We start from the raw sequence: 20,224 nt of genomic DNA, 5'->3' as shown, positions 1-20,224 counted from the left end.
AATATCAAGTTTTAAAACCATGGTCAGAATGCTTTGATTCATGAATAATGACTCTTTAAAAAAAAAAAAAAAACCACATGACCCCAAACCGTTTAAATAAAAAATCAATGGTTGTGATTTATCCTTGGGATGCATATCTCCTAGATTTGTGTCATCATAATACACACAAATCTCTCAACTGTGGGATTTTGTATCTAAACAATTGGGATCATGTGTTTTCTCATGGGTCAATGGATCCTAACCAGTTAAAACATGTAAGACCCCAAACAAGCCATTTTTTGTTGGCTCGGGATCCAATTCGGTGTCCCTTTCCTATTTTTATAGGAATAGTGTCTATGTGGCACGCTTTAGTTGTAGTTTAAGTCACCTCGGCCTCCTAACTAGGTCGACAACCTGATGTTTTTACTCTCCAATCAAAGTATGCCCTATAGACACCGTCTGAACTAGACACCAAATTAGATTGTAACTCTTTTTTTTTTTGCTTGGCACAAAATCAAATAAAAAAGTGCCATGTCGACACCGTAAATTGCTATGAGAACGGGACACCATCATGACCTTTTTTTAAGAGGATTTGTCCAAAAGTTTTAAAATTTGATGCTATCTCTAATATCCATCAAAAGGAGGGGGTTAATTATTCGATATTTTTTATAGAAAAATTCAGTCGGGGCTAGAGCACCTTTAGATTGCCAATGGGCGGATTCAGGACGATCTTTGTTGAGTCCTAACCCGGCTTTAAATAGGTGGGCAGTACTTTAGGCCAGTCCCATACCCCCATCAAGACTAAAATTAATTATAGCCCAGACCTGACCCTTCTAGGTTAGACTGGTAGGTTGATTTTTGAATTTTTTATTACAAAATAAAATTCTTGCAATTTTGAAATCATTTGAAGTCTTCTGACATTACTTTTTATCAAAACATGGATCTAATCTCAATCTTAATTAAATATAAGTTAGAGATGAAGGTAAATTTGTCATTTTTTAATATGTTTTATTATTATTATTTTTCCTTATAAAATCATGCATTTGACTATATTCAATACCTATATAAAATATACTAGCGGGTTGGGCTCAAGAACAAGGCTCGGTCACTTGTTCTTTTGGGTGCATTAGGTTAGAGGGCTGACAGGCCCAATTGTATCCTTGGGTACCTCCAAAACAAAAAAAAAAAACAAAAAAAGCATGTTATTCTCCAACCATATAGAACATGGATCTATGGTAGGAAGCAGGCACTTTCACCCCGTTATACAAAGATGGGTTTGATTGGTGATCTCTACCGTGCGTGATTCTAAGGGTTTTGTTCAATGGCGTCTTATAATGTGTAATTCTCAAACCCAATGGTTAAGAAAACAACAATGAGGCAATCATTTGGTTTGTTGGTCAACAGACAGATTGGCCAAATATAGCTACTAGAGTGCGCCACTTGGCATATTGACCTGTGGAGTTAAGCTGGATCAGGAACCATTACAGCTTTGTCCTTAACTATCTTGCGCCTTAACGTAACTAGTACATCTGTTTTGATGGGCTTATGACAAGCATTGGATCAATGGACCATATAGCTGTGGGGATAATATTTAAGGGGATAACCATCATTTTGCTACCACATATCACATTTTTGTGCTCAAACTGGACTTTCCCTGGTCAACATAAGATTCGATTGACCGAAGGAAAGCTATATTGCGCCTACAAATGCGCACTGCGCACCATCCAATGCAAAGTCCTTGCAACACGGACAGGGTGTATTAGTGTCTCTTCGGTTCTCGCTGACTCTGTCTCCTCCCTAAGTCCCTCGTATCGAAAGTGTTACTCGAACAACCCTCTCTCTCTCTCTCTCTGATTCAACGATTTAGGATCTAATGCGACGGTTTTGATGACGATAATGTGTTCGTGCCGCCCAGTTCGCGACGCGTGGGATCGAGCATCAGAGCGGTGGTACCAGTTGTTCCCGTGTCTCGCCGATCCGGGTACCTTATCGATTCTATTTCCCCAATTTGCACTTTTTCCCCGAATTTTCAATCGATTTAAATATCTGGATTTGTATTTATTTATTTTTAATTTTGATTTTGATGAGTTGTGGTTTCAGATAGGAGATCTTCATGGGGTCTGAAAGGTGCATTGCTGATGCTTCACCTGATCCTTGTGGGTGTTCTGTTTATTTTTGACAAAGATTTGATAGAGAAAACGATAAAGGAACCATGGTATTTGAATCCCTACTTTATATACCTATTTTTTGGGGTTTCTGGCTTTTTGTGACGAATTCTGTTCTTATTCTATGTATTTCAATTGTTTTTTACTTTTTTTTTTTTTGCTTGATTACTTTGGTTCTACTAGACTTTTTATAAGGTTAGATTTATGAGTATGGAGCTGAACTTATAATTTTTTAGGTTTGAGAAGTTAATTCTGCTTAGACATTTCTATTAGTTTTAGACTGGACCGCATCAATAGAAAAGACTTACTGGTAGTATAAATTATGCTTTTTAATAATCTATGAGCAATTGGTGTGTAAAGAGACTCACGAGCCAACATTTCTTTTTTACTTGATAAGGACTAGTTTGAAATACTCAAAACGACTAAGGAAACTAGAACATCTAATGAATGGAACTCATAAATAGAAATAACTAAACTAAGTGATCACAATTCACCTTCATAAAGTATGGTTTTGTGCAAGATTTAATGATTTATAGGAATTCATAAAATAATTCGACTCTAACCGATAAAAATTACAAGTTGTAATGAGAAGATTTAGAATCCAAGTCAAATTTGGAAAAAAAGATCTGAGTGAGCTGTGGGACATTTGTTATCGTTAGGAACGTTTCTAGTGCTAATGGGATTATGTACAACATCTATAATGACATTCCTCAAGACATAATCTTGTCTTTTATACTAGATTCTAGGATGTTAAATCTGTCTTAAAGGTTGGTGGTATATCTTCTTGGGATGATTCGAAGTCGCTCTGTACATACCAAAACCACCACTTTTAACATGAAGACTTATTGCTTATTGATCCCTTTTTTCTTTGTCGAGTTCATAACTTGTACTTTAGTATTGTTTATGTTTATGAGAACACTCATTTTCTACTTCAATTCTCGTTACATTTCCTTTTTTTTTTTCCAGGTACACTGCAACATACTTGCTGCTGTTTGTTGCAACCTTAGCTCAGTATTTCTTTACATCTGGTTCTTCTCCTGGGTAACTGTCACCATTTTGTATTCGAAACTCATGCTTATCACCTTGAAATTCATATAAAAGTTCAGATTAGAGTACAATAGAACATGATTTTTTAATACATTTATTATACTTCAGGTATGTTCTTGATGCAATGACGGTTGAAAATGAAACACATGCTATCTTTAGGAAGGTGTCAACAACCTCAAAGTAAGTTACATTTTCCTACTTTTTCTTTTCTAATGCATTATGGGGTGGATATGATTTTTGTTATGGAGCCCCATTTTAGTAATTCAATATATTTTGTATATTGTAGTATTACTAGAAAGTGGGTGTTCATTAATTACTATACAATAGCTTACTAACTTTACCTTTTTGACGATCAAGCAAAGACAACATGCTTCAAGCAAAAATGGGAACTTGATTATCTCCGTGGAAGGGAACAAGTTGGGAAGAAGTGTTACTGGAACAGATAATACATCATGGACAAAGTTGGTGATGGAAATGTACCCTCCTGGATCATCTATCAGGTGTGCAAAATTTTTTTCGGCCCTCTGCTTGTATATATTACTGCTCTAATTTTGAATCAAGATGTTTCTTTTATTATATGCACATTTATTAGGGATGGAAATGGGTTGGGCCTACTCTGTCCCAGTGATGAAAGGGTTAGCCTGGGATCAGAGTGGCAAATACTTTTGCAGCCCTACCAGTTCTTTGGATCCCAAAACCTGATCCATTAGGGATGGAAATAGGTTGGGCCTAATCAATGCTTACATATTAATTTATCCCTACTTACCTGGTATGTGTGGTTTGTGGGGTATTGCATGTACCTGGGGGATTTGGGCGAGATATGGTGCTCTAAGAGGCCGGTTGCCTTGCCCCTGCTAGTCGGGTCTACGGTTTTGGAACCCGTCATAAAAAAAATAAAAAATGCTTACATATTAATAAATTGACCAAAACTATTTTGAACATCTTCCGTCCAATGAATTAGTTGCTTGGCAATGAAAGTGATCAGTATGTTCCTCACCCTCCATTAAAGTGTACTCCCTTAAAGAATTATCACAAGCTTGATCATGTCCTGATATAGGCACTAGAATGTGCCATCATAATTTTTTAAGACACATCTATTGCTTAACCATGAAACTTGTTAAACATGTGTTGAAGCATCCTCACTTGCTGCATGTCTCTATATGCTAATTCAACAAATTGGTGCAAATGATTTTGTACTCCTGTTTCTTCTGTGGCTTATATCCTTTTAACATCATATGTGCGCATATGTAAAATGTAAATCATATATTATGAAGTACACATGCTTGAAATACTGGATACATTGGAAATCTTTTGACCAACATCTTCATCTGGTTTTGGCAGAAGTTGTACCTGCACCTACTGTAACATCGTTCAGGTAGTTACTTCATGTTTAACCCTTATTTTGTATGTTAAAACAGAAAGCTTGATTTTGTCATGTTTGCTACCAAAGTTTTGACAAATTTTACATAAATTGCCTGCACCATAGAAATGTGTGTGGTGGTTCGCCCCCTATCCACAGCGCCATTGTCATGCATGTTTGTGAAAAATTAGAAAGTATGAAAGAACTTTCTTTTGAACTTGGAGGATGGATGGCTATCATCTTTACCCTGCAAGGGCAATGAAGAACTGTGGTCTTCCGTTGAATCCCCTGTTTCTGCCATGAATTTTTTTGGCAAGATGGTAGTTGAGTGTGCTCAATGTCATTGTTTTACATCAAGAAACAAGGTTGAACACAAGTTGGATTTTTCCCTTTTTATGTGTAAAGCAATTGTCTTAAAGGAAGGAACCCCGCATCCACATCCAAAAAAAATAAAATAAAGGTCAGTAAATCTCTAAGGATAAACAGGAAGTGAAGTGAACTCAGGAAACCAGAAATTAAAATGTCCTAATTAAAAATCTAATCATCAATATAGAGCCCTTTACTATCCTTGACCATTGATCTTCAAAATGGACTTCTCCCATGTTCTCTATTCCATCAAAATAATGCTTGTTTCTTTCTTTTCAAAGTCCCCAACAAACTGCATAAGTGACATTGACCAAATATTCCTACTTCGGGATGAAATTGCTACAGTTCTCCAACTACCAAATTTGTCCGATACTTATCCAGTTATAATCTATGAAATCCCAAAAAAGCTGAAAAAATGAGCTCCACACATCCCTAGCGAAGGTACAAGTAGTTGACTCCATTGCTTTTGCACATTACGCAGTAGTTGATAGCAATATTTTATTTTTAGATAAGTTAGTCAGTAGTAATATTCTTCCTTGAAATGAGATGATCGATTGTTAGTCTTATTTTAAAAAGCCATCCAAACAAAGATAAATACCTTAGAGGGAAATGGTAACCCAAAATAAAATAGGTAGAGAAGGTGAGAGGTGGAGCTTGAAGAAGATGAAAAAGATTCAAGTAAAAATATTGGCCTGTGAAGGGACCTTTCCTACTTTAATGGTTTGGGAAGCCTAATGGTATTGGCCGTCAAGGAGTATTGTTAATCATTCCGTAGTTTTTAATCAGTCAAGCTCGGCCTTGACCCCCTGGCCAAAAGGTGGGGGTTTGGTGGTGGAGCTCCTGAACCAAAGTTTCCTAAGGGTATTTCTCTACTGTCACTAGTATTATGTCGTTAGTTATGTTTTTTGGGGGTACACATTTCTCTTTATTCAGTGAAAGGGTGTAATCAATCTTGAGGGAACCACGTAAATATCTATATTTTCTGTGTTGCATCTTTTTCCTATTTTTCTATATTGTTCTTGGATCAATTTCTTTACACCTAAACCCAACCTCCAAAGTCACTTGGCACGACAAAGACAAAAGACAAAAGACTATCCGTTGGGATTCCTAATCATTCACATTTTTACGAAAGTCCATATCCCACGTAAATATCTGTGTTTTCTCACCATCCATGGACAAGAAGTCCCAGTTCCCAAGCTGCACAAACTGTTCTTGCATTTGACAAATAAATGATTGGGAAAAGCAACTTAAAAAGGAGACCCATAATGTAGGTTTTCCCACAAAAGCACCATATTTCCTATTCAATGGAGAATCTGTCACCTTTTCTGTGATAGACCCTAACGTTGGGGATTAAATGCCGAACGCTAATATCACAAGACAAGTTTCACTAGAAAGGGTACTTTGTCTTAGTACCCCAAAAAAAAAAAAAAGGCAAATGCAGTAGGAAAGGAAGTAGAGGCAGGGGTAGCAAAGGAAGTACACCCCAGTAACCATAATGATCTGCCCATACTTGCATTGTACTGCACTGTACTTATTGTTTCTAAACCTGCATGTTATGTTTGTAAGATTTTTTTCTTTTTTTAGTAAGTATAAATTTTAATAGAACTGTTTCATCAAATACATTTAAAGAAAGGTATTCGTTTGATATTAACCTGTTAAGCATTCTTTTGGAAGATGCTTTGTTACTAACTTGTCTATCTTTGAAGTGGTTTTGATGGTGATCTATTTTATTTATTTTTATGTAATGTATATGCAGCCTCCACGCTCAAAGCATTGCCATGATTGCGACAAATGTGTACTTCAGTTTGATCATCATTGTGTCTGGCTTGGAACTTGTATTGGCCAGGGTAACCACTGTCGATTCTGGTAAGTTTTATGTTCTGTGCAGTTTCATCCTTTTATAGTTATTTTTTGCTCGTCAGTGCATCCTTTTTGTTTTTGTTAGTTTTATATGCTGATGGTCTGAAAGTAGTGATTAAATTAATTATAGTAGATTGCATAAGAAAAGGGTTGGTGAAACTATTCGTTAAACACTTACTATGAAATGGTGTAACACTGAAAATATTTTTCAAGGACTTCATGTGAACTGTTGGTGGGCTAATCCTCTATTTTTATTCGTGGAACCAACAAATACACACTTGGTCTTAGGAGTAGAATGATTGATCATTGAGGAGTTCTTATATAATGTTGTTAAGAGTCCTTAGAATAATTATTTGAGTTGTGCTCCAGCAACCAGGTTCCATGCTTTGTTGTGGTTTCCTGGCTTGGTGCAGGCAACTGGAGAAGTGGTGTGGCGTGGTAAGCAAATAAACTTTGATCACGTTTGAAGCCAAGATTCCTCAGAGGGAAATGCAGGGAAGAACCTCTTTTTGGGTGCGCCAACCTAATCAAATCCCTAACCTCCTTCACAAAGGAACTAAAAATTTCCTAAGGGAAAATCTCATTTAGTTGTCAAAGCCTCTTTTACTAAATCTCATTAGTCATGACATTCTACCTTTTTTTTTTTTTTTTTCTTTTTTCTTTTTTCTTTTTTGATAAGTACAATTTTATTGCAACCAGAAAGAAAGTACGACAGGCGATAACAAAATCCTACTTATAAGATACAAAATCCTAAAAGCTAACTTAAGATCTAACCAACATACCTCAACCTTCATCTATTCTAACATAATTATTTTATAATTAACCAAAGTACCCTAATTTTTCGTTACCCTTATTATACTTAATTTTCTAACCAAAATTTGAGGCTTAAAACATTAGGATCTCATGGAATAGCAGTTGTAGATATCGTTATGAGCTTTTCCGCACATTTAGCGGTTTCTCAATCATGTAATTGAGCAAACAGTAAACATTTTGAGAGTCAAAATGTTTCTTTGGGCCTGGCGAATTGGAGAACTTGGAACTCTTTTTCCTGGCATCTATTTGTTGCTGCTTGAGACGAATTTTGATTTTGGATCTTCAATCTTATAATTTATATGTTCACTGGATTGCATAAAAAATCTCCTCCATGCTTTGTTGAGGCTTCCTTGGGATTCATAGATTGTTTTTCCTCATATCAGAACTAGAATAGTCATTCATATTCTTATCTTTTATGTGTTCATAAAGGCCACTGTGATTATTTTCATTTACATTCCCAACGTATACTTTTAATTAATGAACAGAGCATTAGTACACTAGACTGAATGCAAGGGAAAAGATGAGAAATTATTGACTGACATCCAAGATATTTCAGTAGATATGGATACATCAGGACTGGCTAGCCATTCCGATTCCTTAATCCTCGTACTGAACTCCATACAATGTTCCTTCCACATCTCTTCTGTATTAATGTAAATTCTCTATACGAATGTACATAATTCATTTGGATCAGATATTGGGGTCTTTGAGCTCTTCCTTTTATTTTATATTTAAAAAGTATTCCTTGGTAATAAAAGAGCATGGTTCCAACTATGAAATATATTGATCATACATTTTCCAATTTATGGTGCCTAAAATTTTCCTTGCTGATAATCTTACATAGTTTCTGCTACAAACTTATGTTGTAGGTGGTACATTTTGGAAGAAACAGCGTTATCCATTTGGACTGGTATTTTGTATATATCTTATTTGAAGGCCAATTTTGAGAGGGCATGGTATGTTTATACACTTTAAGCGTAAGAGCTTGCTTTCTTATGTTGCACACGTTTACCACCTCTTGTTAGATAGGCTGTGCCCAGAGAATGGCACTTCTTGCATATTAGAAAGATTATATCAAAGTCTTAGTAAGTGGAGTTTCCAAGGCTTGAGTATGTGTCTAAGTTGTCTCTCTCTCTCTCACACACACACACACACACAGCTGGACCTCAAATTTGCATTACGATATGTCAACCAACTGAACTATGGATCCAACCACAATAGATTTCTGTCTTGTTATGATAACATTTGCTTGAGGGGAGGGGGGGACTTGAATGGAAATTTTTTGTAATTTGCCTGGTAATCTGAAATCTAGATCTTGGATGGAATATACTTCCAGGTGGATGGATGGGATTGTGATATTGTTTTTGGCTGTCCTGTCCCTTTGCCTAATCTTTCTTCTCCTGCTGCTGCTTTTCCACAGGTATGATTAATTAGTGCCTGACCAAGAAGTAATTAAATTTAATAATTTAATTTCTGCACCGTATTTCTTTGTTTCAATTTCCATTACCATCATTAGTTGCTTTTTATAAGAATTTATATTGATAAGCTGTTTATGTAACATGGTCTCGTATAAAGAAATAGTATCAGCTGGTATGCCATTTCTATCAGTAGTATTTGCCCCTCAATGGTAATATTATTTGTAACTTCAGCTTCAAGTACATGCTGCTTTGATTAGTTATTATGGAAGAGCTATAACATATGTCATACTCATGTTGATCCCAAAATAAAGCTGTGGTAGTGTGGGAGCAGAGATTAACAATGCTTAAGAGAACCCAAAGTAGGACAATTTCCCAAATAGGGAAAGCATGGTGTGATATTCTACAAAGGAGCAGGCTATGACAAATCCTCCCTAATCAATTTTTTGAAGCTTCTGTGTACTTATTGTAAAAAAGATTGATCCCATCTTGGCTTTATAATCTTTGTCCTCTTTTTGTTAAAAGAGTTGAAAAATAGAAGTATTCCTTTGATTTAAAAGTGTCAAACCCCAAAACTGAAAGTTATCTCGACATTTTCTACTACAGCTATCTTGTCCTCACAAACCAGACTACCTACGAACTAGTGAGAAGACGACGCATCCCATATCTAAGGTTAGTTTTAAAATTCTCTGCCTTTTTTATCAATCTTTTTATTTATTTATTATTGAATAAGCACTAAATTCTATTTTTTGAGTTAGTTTTCAATGATCAATCTAGTATTCACCTGATTACTGAATGCTGGAATTTTTTTTATCGTGATGAAGAGGCACTTAATTTGCTTAAAAAGATTTGCCTTGATATCAGTGTAAAAATTGTTGGATGATCTTGATGCAAGGATAAAGTGTTCCGAGAAATACAGAGAAGTAAGGTTTGAAATTTTGTTTTGGAGGAGTGTTTTGGTCAAAGAGAAAACTGGAACATTCTGAAACACACTCAAGATATTAAGTATTTAAAAAAAAGCATATTTCAGGTTATAAAATGATTTATGAGTATTTTATCAAATATATCTTCACCCTGATACCGTGATACATATATGTAAATCTGTTATTTTTCTCCCAAAATTCTATCTTGTTATATTTTAAATGTTGAAGGAGATATACTTTCAAGGATAAAGACAAGGATAACAAATTTTAACCTAGAAGTTACATATGAGGGGTTGGGGTTGAAAAACAACGGTTTTTGGCTAGATATTGGATATATGAGGATATTTAGGTCATTTTGATTTGGAACCATTATCCGGTCCCCTTAAATATAACCATATTGTCTAACTTGTCCTTTCTTTTTGATTTCTGATTTGGTTCCATTATGTTCTTGTTTGTCTCAAAATGTTTTGGTCTGAAACATTCTGAGATAAATTGAAACATTTTGAGCCAAACAAGCACAAATCGAAACATTCACTGAAACTTCAATTCCAGGCATGTTTTCTATTGGAATGTTCAAATAACTGTATGTATCGGCTGACACTTTCCAAAATGGTACGATACTTTAGACTATGCAAAGAAGTGTCTTCACATTGCCAAGGATGGTAACACTCTCACTGATCTGGACTGTTCAATCTCGTGATCACCTTGATGGACTATAGGACATAATTTCTTTGGACTGTTAAAAGACCTCTTGCTCGTATTTTTTGGGTTGGGGTTCATTATGTGGATGGCCCAAATCAATAGTGAGTGTGTCTCTCTCTGCTTGTGGTGTGATGCTACTATGGGATTCCCTCCTTGTGTTAACTCATCCTAGCAAAAACCATTTGGGGGTTATCCTGAATGAAATGTTGTCATTCTTGTTAGATGTGATCTTAATATCTTTTTCTTGATTTGCAGAGGGATTCCTGAGAGGGTTAAACCGTTCAGTGAAGGCATCTGCAGAAATCTCTACAATTTCTGTTGCAATCGAAATAGCATATACAGCTTTGAACCTGTGCCCACAGCTCTGGAGCTCGAAGCCAAATCGAAACCATATACATGTTTGGACTTATTATCATGTCGTTGCTGTTGAATTGCTATGTTCAGTTTTCAATCTAGTTTTAATCTCTTGTAGAAGCATATGTACTTCCATTCATTTGTTACAAACCCAAGGAAGATGGTATTGTACAGGGTTTGTTTTTAACCCATTAGTACTAGGGATTTTTCAATGTGTGATTTAGATTGTTGTGATTCTTTGCAATTGGGGAGGGAAAATTTGTTAGTTTCAAAGCTACAGCAGAAGAGTTGTTCTAGAATCCATCACCATCTGATGTTAGATCGGTCCGGTGGGACATATGGCCTTTTAGCTCAATATATTTTGTTTTCAATAGCCTGTAATTTGCTTTTATTTACAGAATCCATGTTTAGTGGCTGAAAAATATACTGGAGTCCAATTCTTTAGATCAAATAATTTTGCTATTTCATTGGGTGTGCTTGAACTTGAATGTATTGTATGCTTAGAGCCCAACATGTAGGAATCATAACCATCTTATCTTAACTGTAGTTAGTTTGTTAACAAAATTTGAATTTTTTTTTAAAAATAAAGTAAAATTATCGGAGCCTCCCATTTGATCCTCAACTTGGAGGAATTTCATTAATCTTTTTCGTAATTCGAACCTATCATTTCTCTATCCGAAAGAGTTGTTTGAATTCTATTTATAGGTTATTCTCTTTCTCTATATTATATATATATATATTGAATTGATTATTTTGTTATATTTCAAAATCATCATGGATATATGTATAGAGTTTCTATTCAAAGAAAGACGTGATGCTCACCAACCCATAGTTAGGATTTTAGTTATTGACCAAACAAAATGAAAGAAGCTTAGCTCCTGTAAATCAAAATTGAATTTCAGTAATTGGTAATTACTGACTTTGGTAACCAATCCAAAGCAATTTGATCATAATTCAATTTATGATGATTATAAGTAGAAAGTTCATATTCTTCAGTCATAGATAAACAGTTTGTTGGATAGTACTGGACGCAGTTACCACAAAATATACAGATTCCAAAATTGATACTGTAACTAAGCAATCTTTTCTTTCAAATAGAAGTTTCCAATCTCCAATTAGGGATGCCCATTCTCTTTACAGAACCTCATTTCATCTACTTTTACTGATCACTCTTTCTTGTAATATTAATTAGTAGACTATACTGTTGTTGCTCAATAGTCTTGTTTTGTAAAATAGAATCACAGAGTATTCCAAATTTGGATATATTAGAAATGTCAAAATAGATATTAGATAGAGGGATAATTAGAAGTAAAAATTACTAATTTATCACTAATGATTACTATGATAATAAGTGTTTGAAGACGGAGAGAACAGTGTGATAAGAAAATGAAAATAAGGAAGAAAAGAAATAGAAGAATATTTGACCCAAAAAAATGGTTCAAACGAAGACAGTGTTAAAAAAAAAATATAAATAAAAGGATGAGTCATAAAATTGATACTAATAGTCACACCAGCCCCATAAAATTGGGCTGAATTCAGTAAAATGAACTTATTTTATGTAGATACAATATATATAAACTTTTATACTTTCTTAAAGTTGTGTAAGATGTAAGAAAGAGAGTTTTTGTAGAGCTTTGGCATGAGAGAATTGGATGAACATACATTCATACGTAGCTTTGCCAAAACTCTCTGGGATATTTTCTTTGAACATGATTTCACTCTCCCTCATGTTCCCATACTCATATTCTCGCTCCAAAAAATGCTCTGATTGTTATCGTTTCTTCTGTCAGACTTACATGGCTCGAGAGGTTCTCACTAGGGCTTGAAGAAGTGCCCTTTAATGCCAGTGTCCACTATACTCCAAATGCCTCCAGCCACAACAAGAACGCTTAGGGCCATCCCTACGCACCCAAGTCCCCAGTTTATGAACCACATTACATCATATCGCTGAGGTTTCTTGATGAGAATCCACATGAAACATGGATAAGCTAAGGTGATGGGTAATGCAATCCCACCAATAAGACCAGCCAGGCTCCCCATGAATGGAATCGCCACTGCTATAAAGAAGACTACCGATCCAAAGAAGGCACGGATCCCCGATCGAACCCAACGTGGGCATGGTCTGTTCTTCTTGCTGGTGTATACAAACGCCAAGTTGTCAAAGACTGGCATGGCATATATTTGGAACGAGCTTACGCTGTGGATCACCACAAGCAGACTTATTAACCCCAGTGCGAATCTAGAGGTGTCGTGCTCGTGGAAAGTGTGCAAAGCACTCACCATCCCACCATTTGGTATCTGCCATTAAAAAGCATAATAACACAATTTCTGTTTTATTAGCATAATAATACATTTTTTTATATTATATTCGATAATAGTGTAATAATAATTTTGTAGGGGAAAAGAAAAAAAAAACGATTCCATTCATTCAGTCCCATTTTGTTTTTTAAGAGAACTTTACATGTTGCAGTTTGGAACACTTTAAAGGCTAAAGAAAAAGAAGAGAAGAAACTTGTCTGTTTTTTTTTTTTGAAGACTATAAGAATAAAATCATCTGGCCGAGTTAGTCTTTATAATGTGATCTCTAATGTTGTGTAAGCCCAAACCCTTTGCAATGTATGCCACGTGGACATCACAAGATGCATAATGAAATAATATAATATAATAAGCTTTTGATTTACTGACCTTGTTTCCATATGCCCAAAAGCCTCCCACTGCAATAGGAACTAGGCACATTGCGATGATCAGATATGCAAACTTCACACCTCTCCACATTGGTACATGCGACGGTTGCTTCTCATTAGATGGCATTGTGCCCTGCAATTGCATCTCCAATTAAGTATTTTCCAACAACATCCCACCCTCCTCATTATTCTACTCTATTTGGTGTGGGTCCAACAAATAGTGGTCAATTCGTTGGGACCCAAACCAAAAATAATTCATAAATTTGAATTAGGTAATACATTAGTAATGGTGAAATGTTGTTACCTGTATCTCAAGAACAAGATTGTGGCCTCTGAAAGCAAAAGCAATGATTCCAAGTGCATTAAGTATGCCGAAAGCCCTGGCAATATCTGATTTAGCCTTCACTGGTTCATAGGATATGTCCATTGGCCTAGTCTTGCTAACAGAGATAACCCATATGAGGGTACAATAGCCCATGGCCGTGATGGCACCAATTAGGGAAACCATGGCTACAGAGTTCAAGTTAGGCAGTTGAGCTATTGCAATGGCCAAGCACAAAAACACCAAGTACCATTCAATGGTTGTTAATGGGCTTGGGTGATTGCATTTGGGCCCACATACGGTCTGGAAGAAAATCTTCATGCTTCCACTTGCGAGGATGACTAGGCTAACACAGGTGCCCCCTGATAGATACATGATGGGCAATAGGGCAAGCAACTTCCCTAGCTTTTCACCTGAGACGTTGGATTTCATCAAAATAGTATTCAAATTGTTCCAGACTACACGAGATGATTTCTTTCCTCCTCGAGATACAAGGAAAGAATAAAAAATGTTTTTGGGTACATATTATAAGTAAAAGAATGTTGACCTAATGTAAGACAAAAAGAACAAATTTTTATTTTCAAAATAAAAAAGAAGAAATATTTTGAATCCGTTAAGAGACCTATTAAGAGAGATGGGTAAATTTTATTTATTTTTTGATAAATAAGATGGGTAAATTTCCAAATAATTACAAAAGTTTTCGGATTATTTTTCTATTCTTCTGACTTTTAGAGTCATATTTTCAAATTTGTTGAGATGGTGACGTAAGCAAATACGAGATTCACGATTAGTAGTATTCTTTTTCTTTCTTGACAAGAAGGTAAGATGAGGGAGGGGTAGGTGGTCCAGATCCAGGTCTCCCACCGATAAAGAAAAAATGAAAAAGAAAAAGGAAAATAAAAGACGGGTATGTGTCGTATAGCCCAACGGTGGGGAACACATACCATCTGTGAACAAACGTGGTATAATACTTTACAATTAATTTGATCCAAATAGTTTCCCATCAGGAACAAAATAAAGACACTTATCATGATGAGTAAGATCTCTCAGCAAAAGTGATCAACAGTCAATCTTATTAGGTTTTGATGATGATGATGATGATCACACATCACAGACAATTATTAATAATATAATGGATTTGGAATGATGTTTGGGGTTGGGATCTCACTCAAAAGCTGGAAACCCTTACCAAAAGCTGCCTTGGAAAGATGGAGATATCTGCTGTACCGGATGCCAGGAAATGACTCGTGGAGTTGAATCAGTAACCAAAGTGTGTAAAGCTGCCATACGAACGCCAATGAAAAGCATATGATGCCCCAAGTCCTGTAACCAACCAAATATATAATTCCTAATGTCAAAAATATATATTCTGTAAAAATATGCAATTAATTATTGAAAATTTATGTTTTAGCAAAATTTCCTTTGGTTCAATTGTAGAATTAAGATTTCTGTAATGTAATCAGAGTGCTATGAAATTGTGTTTGTGTTGACTTAATAGTTAGTTGATCACCAAAAATTCTATCTATGCTAGTGCCACATAAAAAAGGACTACACTTCACCTACCATCCAAGCACAGTAAATGCAACAGGAAGCACGAGGGCTTGAATTCCGATTCCCGAATTAAGGGTGTGGAATGCCGAGTAGTAAGCATTTCCTTTTCTTGACGCTGTGATCGGGAGCCAATCGTCTTGCCCCTTGTTGAATTGACTTACATGATCTTCAATGCTCACGATCGTCGGCTGTGTAAAGTTGGTGATGAAGCATGGGCTTTCATGGTGGTTTGTGGTTTTCAGGGAAGAAGAAGGTAAGAGCGGTAAAGGAGTTAAGGAAGGAGAGTGGAGTACACTGTGAGGAGACGAGATACGGGGATCAGATCTTGATCTCTCTGGGATCGAATATACCACCAACTCACCCATTGCAATCTTTGATCTCTCTCTCTCTCTCTTTTGCCTTCCTTTCTTTGATTATAGGTATCTATATTTATAGTAGTAGTCACTAACAAAACATATTATTCCCACTATATTTAATGGGAGACCCTGGTCATAGAAGTGAGAAGATATTGGCTAGTGTGAAGAAAGAGAGTTGCGATTCAGTATGGTGTCCCGTTCCGATAGATAGAAACAATGTCTATGTGGCATATTTTGATTGGAGAATAAATACATTGGACTTTGAGCATGGTTTAATTAGGAGCCGAAGTATTTTACACTCCAATTAAAGAGTAAACAGTGCTGTATAATGTATAAACACCATTCCTATTTGAATACTAAGTTAAAGAAAAATAGGATTTTGTCACCTACTATTTCACAAGAACGCTACACTTATTGAATATAAAGTCAAATAAAAATAGGCTTTTGTCACCATGTGACCTCAGGGCATACGTTAAGGTGAATTAAATACATCTTGTAAATTTATTTTCTTACCAAAAGTAAACTCAATTTTTTTTTTACTAGCATAAATGCTCTGAAATGCTTATTTTCAATGTACATTATATGTACCTTGAAAATTTAATTTCTTACCAAAAATACCTTAAAAAGCATTTTATTAACAAAAAGAAAAAAAAAAAAAAAGAACCCCTCAAATTCTTATTTCCAACGTGTATTTTGTGCACCTTAATGTGTGCCTTTTGCCCATATGTTAACAAAATCCAAAAAACTAGTCCTAAGCTACATTTGAGGTTGTCTGATCAAACAAATCACTACTTTAACTTATTAAGATGTCATATCTTACCAAGGCTAGTCGAGTTTGAATGAATTACCAAATTGGTAATCCAAAGCCATGGCATTCTAGAATTCATGAAAAATCTCACTTAAAAAATTCAAAGAAAATAAATTTTTTGGATTGGATCCAATGTTTAGAAAATAGACATAGCTATTGAACTCTCATTGAACATCTAAATTTAAAATCAAAATTTAATAGTAAAATAATTAATCTTTTCAAGATTTTTAAAATTTTATTATTTAATTTCATATTATTTTGACCTTTCAATCTTTGTTGGCATCGGATCATGTTTTTGGATATTACAAAATAAGCTTAACAACCCTTAATAAGACTAAACTTACTTTTTTTTTTTTCTTTTCATGATCATAATTGTATTTTGTGAGAGAGCCTCACATCATCGTTTGAGATTAGAAAAGCTCTATAAATAAACTAGTGAGGACCACAGGGGCAGTAGATAAAGTAACCTTAAAGCAGTAGTTTGACTACATTTTTGTTTGGTACTTGATTTACGATGCATGATAAAAGCGCTTTGTCTAACCATTGGCCCCGAAATCCCAATTTCCTCACCTATAAATTGGATTAGGAGTCTTCAAGTCGAGAATCATATAAACTTTTGGTATTGTAGGGACAAAGTTGTGATTTTAATTATTTCCCATCGCATACACAACTTGACGGATGACCAAAATTCCATGATGGCTAAAGGGGATGTACACGAAATTGACCTGTTACGATAAAGATGGAGAGCACAACTTCTACAGTACTTGCTATGATCCAGAGAAGGTCATACAGAAATGGGGGAAACTTTGAAGCGGGCAACAACCCGTGTCAAATTTTTTTATAGAACCCTCTTCTTTGTATTACACGTGACATATTATGAAGATGGTTCTATTGAAATTTTGAAGCGGCTGTCCGCTTCAAAGCTGAACTCGTTGAAAAGAAATAACACCTAAGCCATTATCAAGGAGATCACATTCTTAAAAAAAAAAAAAAAAAAAAAAAAAAATTCTATTTTAGACATAATCTAAGGATTTGAAAATTAACTGCCACTAAATTCCCAAATTAGGACCACGACATTTTGCTATCTTGACCCCATGGTACTCTCTCCATCGTGTAAAACCACTATAGCAAGAAAAGAAAAAGTCCATTACAAAGGATCGTTTCTAGTAAAGATGTTCTCCGTATTAATATCAATGTTAGATGATCTTATGTGACAAATTAATTAGTTATAAATAGAGAAAGATATTGAGGAAAAACCTGTAAATAATTCAAAATTTCATATTAATTCCGTGGAGTGGTTTTTTTTGATAATTAATGGGGAGAGACGTATCGCCTAGATCCATGTTAGGGTCATATCTTTAAGTGCACCAAATAAACACTAAGTCTTTGTTCCCAAGAGACTTGATCTGAGTAAAACGAAAGTCAAAGTTGGGGGCATGAGCAATATGGAAATTTTGGATTCAGGATTTATAATTTGGTCTAGGGGGGACATCTTAACTCTATTTTCTAACCATAGTCATGACATTAATCACGATAAATGCAATTTGACGTCATCATTAACAAAGTCTAGAACTTAATTAGGAAGGATTACAGATTCTTTGCATCTACAATTTGGTGTCTTATGAGTGAAAATTTATCTGAAAGCCAAAACCTAACTATGCTGAGGACCAGACAGGAGGAATCGGATCCACTGCAAACAATATAGTAAGTGCCAACACAAATGCAGATTGGCCGGGAAGTAGGGATGGCCAAGGGAACAAGAGTGCATTGCTGACTCAAGGGATCTGACTTGAGAAGTAGAAATTCTCAAAAGTGACCATACGATCTTGTGACTCTCAAGTGGTGGAGATAGAAAAAATATTGCGAAAGCTTAAGGGGCTTATGATTAAGAATAATTTTTGCTGATCGACTGGTAAGACCGCTGTCAACAGAAATAGACCTCGAGCAGCATTACAGAGTTTTTCATCCACAAATCCTACCTAAGTAATGGAATCCCAAAAACAAACATACATGCTAGCTAAATTATAATGATGGAAGCGCCTATAAATAACAAGAGTTAAACTAAAGAGATCACTGATTCATGAAACTTCTCATGACACAAGTCTCAAAGTATGTGGATTCTTAAAAATCAACTTTTATTTTTATTTTTTTATGAGTAGGGTACATAGAGTTAAAAACTAAAAATGAAATTCAAAAAGATATTTTATTTTGGACTTGATCCAAGTTTTGAAAATGAACAATTATTATACATCCAAATTTAAAATTAAAATCTAACGGTAAATTTTTTTTTTTGTCTCAAGTTCATAAAATTTTGTCCTCTACATCCGTGTGGCATTGGTTCATATTTTCGGATGCCACAAGGTGATCACAACTAAGTTAGTAAGGCTAGGCTTACTCTTTTAATAATAATTGAAAGCTTACATCATCACTGAATAGATAAACATGGCCCTAACGTGCCTCCTTTTATATTCATTTCATGTTTCAAAAGTAACGCATACCAATGGAAAGAAAAAGCATACTTATTGTAAGTGATTTGAACTTATGCATCACTCGTAGAAATCATGATTTGAAAATTTTAATTAATAAAAGATAATAAAATTAAATTCTGAAATAATTTAGGTAAATGCTGGAATGACACAAACGGAAACACAACGGTGACAAAAATAACATGGTGGCGCACACATAACCATAGATATTTTTTTACTCGTATTTCGAGAAAAAACATCTACGATAATGCGCATGACAGCATGAGTTTTTGTCACCCTAGTGTCTCCCTTTGTGTCGTCCTAGCATGACTCAATAATTTATTCCAACCATGTAGTGTACTATTATTTTGAATTAGAGTTTTGATTATACTCTAAAATGTACATGATTGGCATGGCAAGTTTATGGAAACATAGATCTTTTTCTTTGGGATACACAAGGAGAAAGATATATGATTTTATGCACTTGCCACGTCAACCACAAGTCCACTCAATAAAAGTTGAGGCCTAAGGCTAAAACTCTAAATGAGCTGTTTTGATATTTAATATATATTTTTGCTAAATATATTTAATATATTAATATAAATAATATTAATTAATAATCTATATAAGAAAAATAATGGGGATTTTTATTTTTATTTTTTTGTTGTTGTAAAATTATATTTTATTTTCTTATGATGTTAATAGATTCCGCTAAAAGTTATTGATAACCTAATGTCTTACAAAAATTTAATTAAAGTATGATTTATCAATAACATGACCATACACATGAATCTTGGGGGTGTCTATGAAAGAATCTTTAATTTTTTTTAACCTTGAAATTTCAACATGGGTGGTGATTGAGATCTAACCAGTTTTCGATTTTTTGGAAACTATCAATTTTTAATTAATTGGGATCTAGGAGATTTTTATCTTTTATTTTCTTATGATGTTAATAGATTCCGCTAAAAGTTATTGATGATCTAATGTCTTACAAATATTTAATTAAAGTATGATTTACCAATAACATTACCATGCACATGAATCTTGAGGGTGA

At 34.8% G+C, this 20,224-nt stretch overlaps 2 protein-coding genes across 3 annotated transcripts; one reads left to right on the top strand and one right to left on the bottom strand.

The window, feature by feature from the left end:
• The first annotated feature begins 1,652 nt into the window (after positions 1-1,652).
• LOC147408622 (DHHC-type zinc finger family protein) lies at positions 1,653-11,360 on the top strand. Of its 2 annotated transcripts, XM_086420043.1 has the most exons (11): positions 1,661-1,960; positions 2,080-2,194; positions 3,111-3,185; positions 3,300-3,371; positions 3,554-3,691; positions 4,533-4,566; positions 6,674-6,783; positions 8,460-8,546; positions 8,927-9,010; positions 9,612-9,677; positions 10,886-11,207. In XM_086420043.1, the coding sequence occupies exons 1-11, from the start codon at positions 1,867-1,869 to the stop codon at positions 11,058-11,060; spliced, it is 1,050 nt and encodes a 349-aa protein (XP_086276169.1). In that variant the 5' UTR covers positions 1,661-1,866; the 3' UTR covers positions 11,061-11,207. The 2 variants fall into 2 exon arrangements, with proteins under 2 accessions (XP_086276176.1, XP_086276169.1); XM_086420050.1 differs by lacking the exon at positions 8,927-9,010 and having other exon boundaries at positions 1,653-1,960; positions 10,886-11,360.
• A 915-nt stretch (positions 11,361-12,275) lies between these two features.
• Positions 12,276-15,961, bottom strand: LOC147408621 (lysine histidine transporter-like 8). The gene is made up of 5 exons (XM_086420032.1): positions 15,554-15,961; positions 15,180-15,313; positions 13,973-14,403; positions 13,670-13,801; positions 12,276-13,282 (listed from the first exon to the last, which is right to left on the bottom strand). Exons 1-5 carry the CDS (start codon positions 15,904-15,906, stop codon positions 12,800-12,802), a joined length of 1,533 nt encoding a protein of 510 aa, XP_086276158.1. The 5' UTR covers positions 15,907-15,961; the 3' UTR covers positions 12,276-12,799.
• Positions 15,962-20,224: the final 4,263 nt, after the last annotated feature.

Source organism: Akebia trifoliata, chromosome 2 (assembly GCF_017979445.1).
Source record: "Akebia trifoliata isolate Shusen 1 chromosome 2, ASM1797944v1, whole genome shotgun sequence".
In the NCBI taxonomy this organism is placed as follows: domain Eukaryota; kingdom Viridiplantae; phylum Streptophyta; class Magnoliopsida; order Ranunculales; family Lardizabalaceae; genus Akebia; species Akebia trifoliata.
Note: the sequence above shows the minus strand (reverse complement) of the source record. Positions and strands in the feature narration are given on the sequence as shown.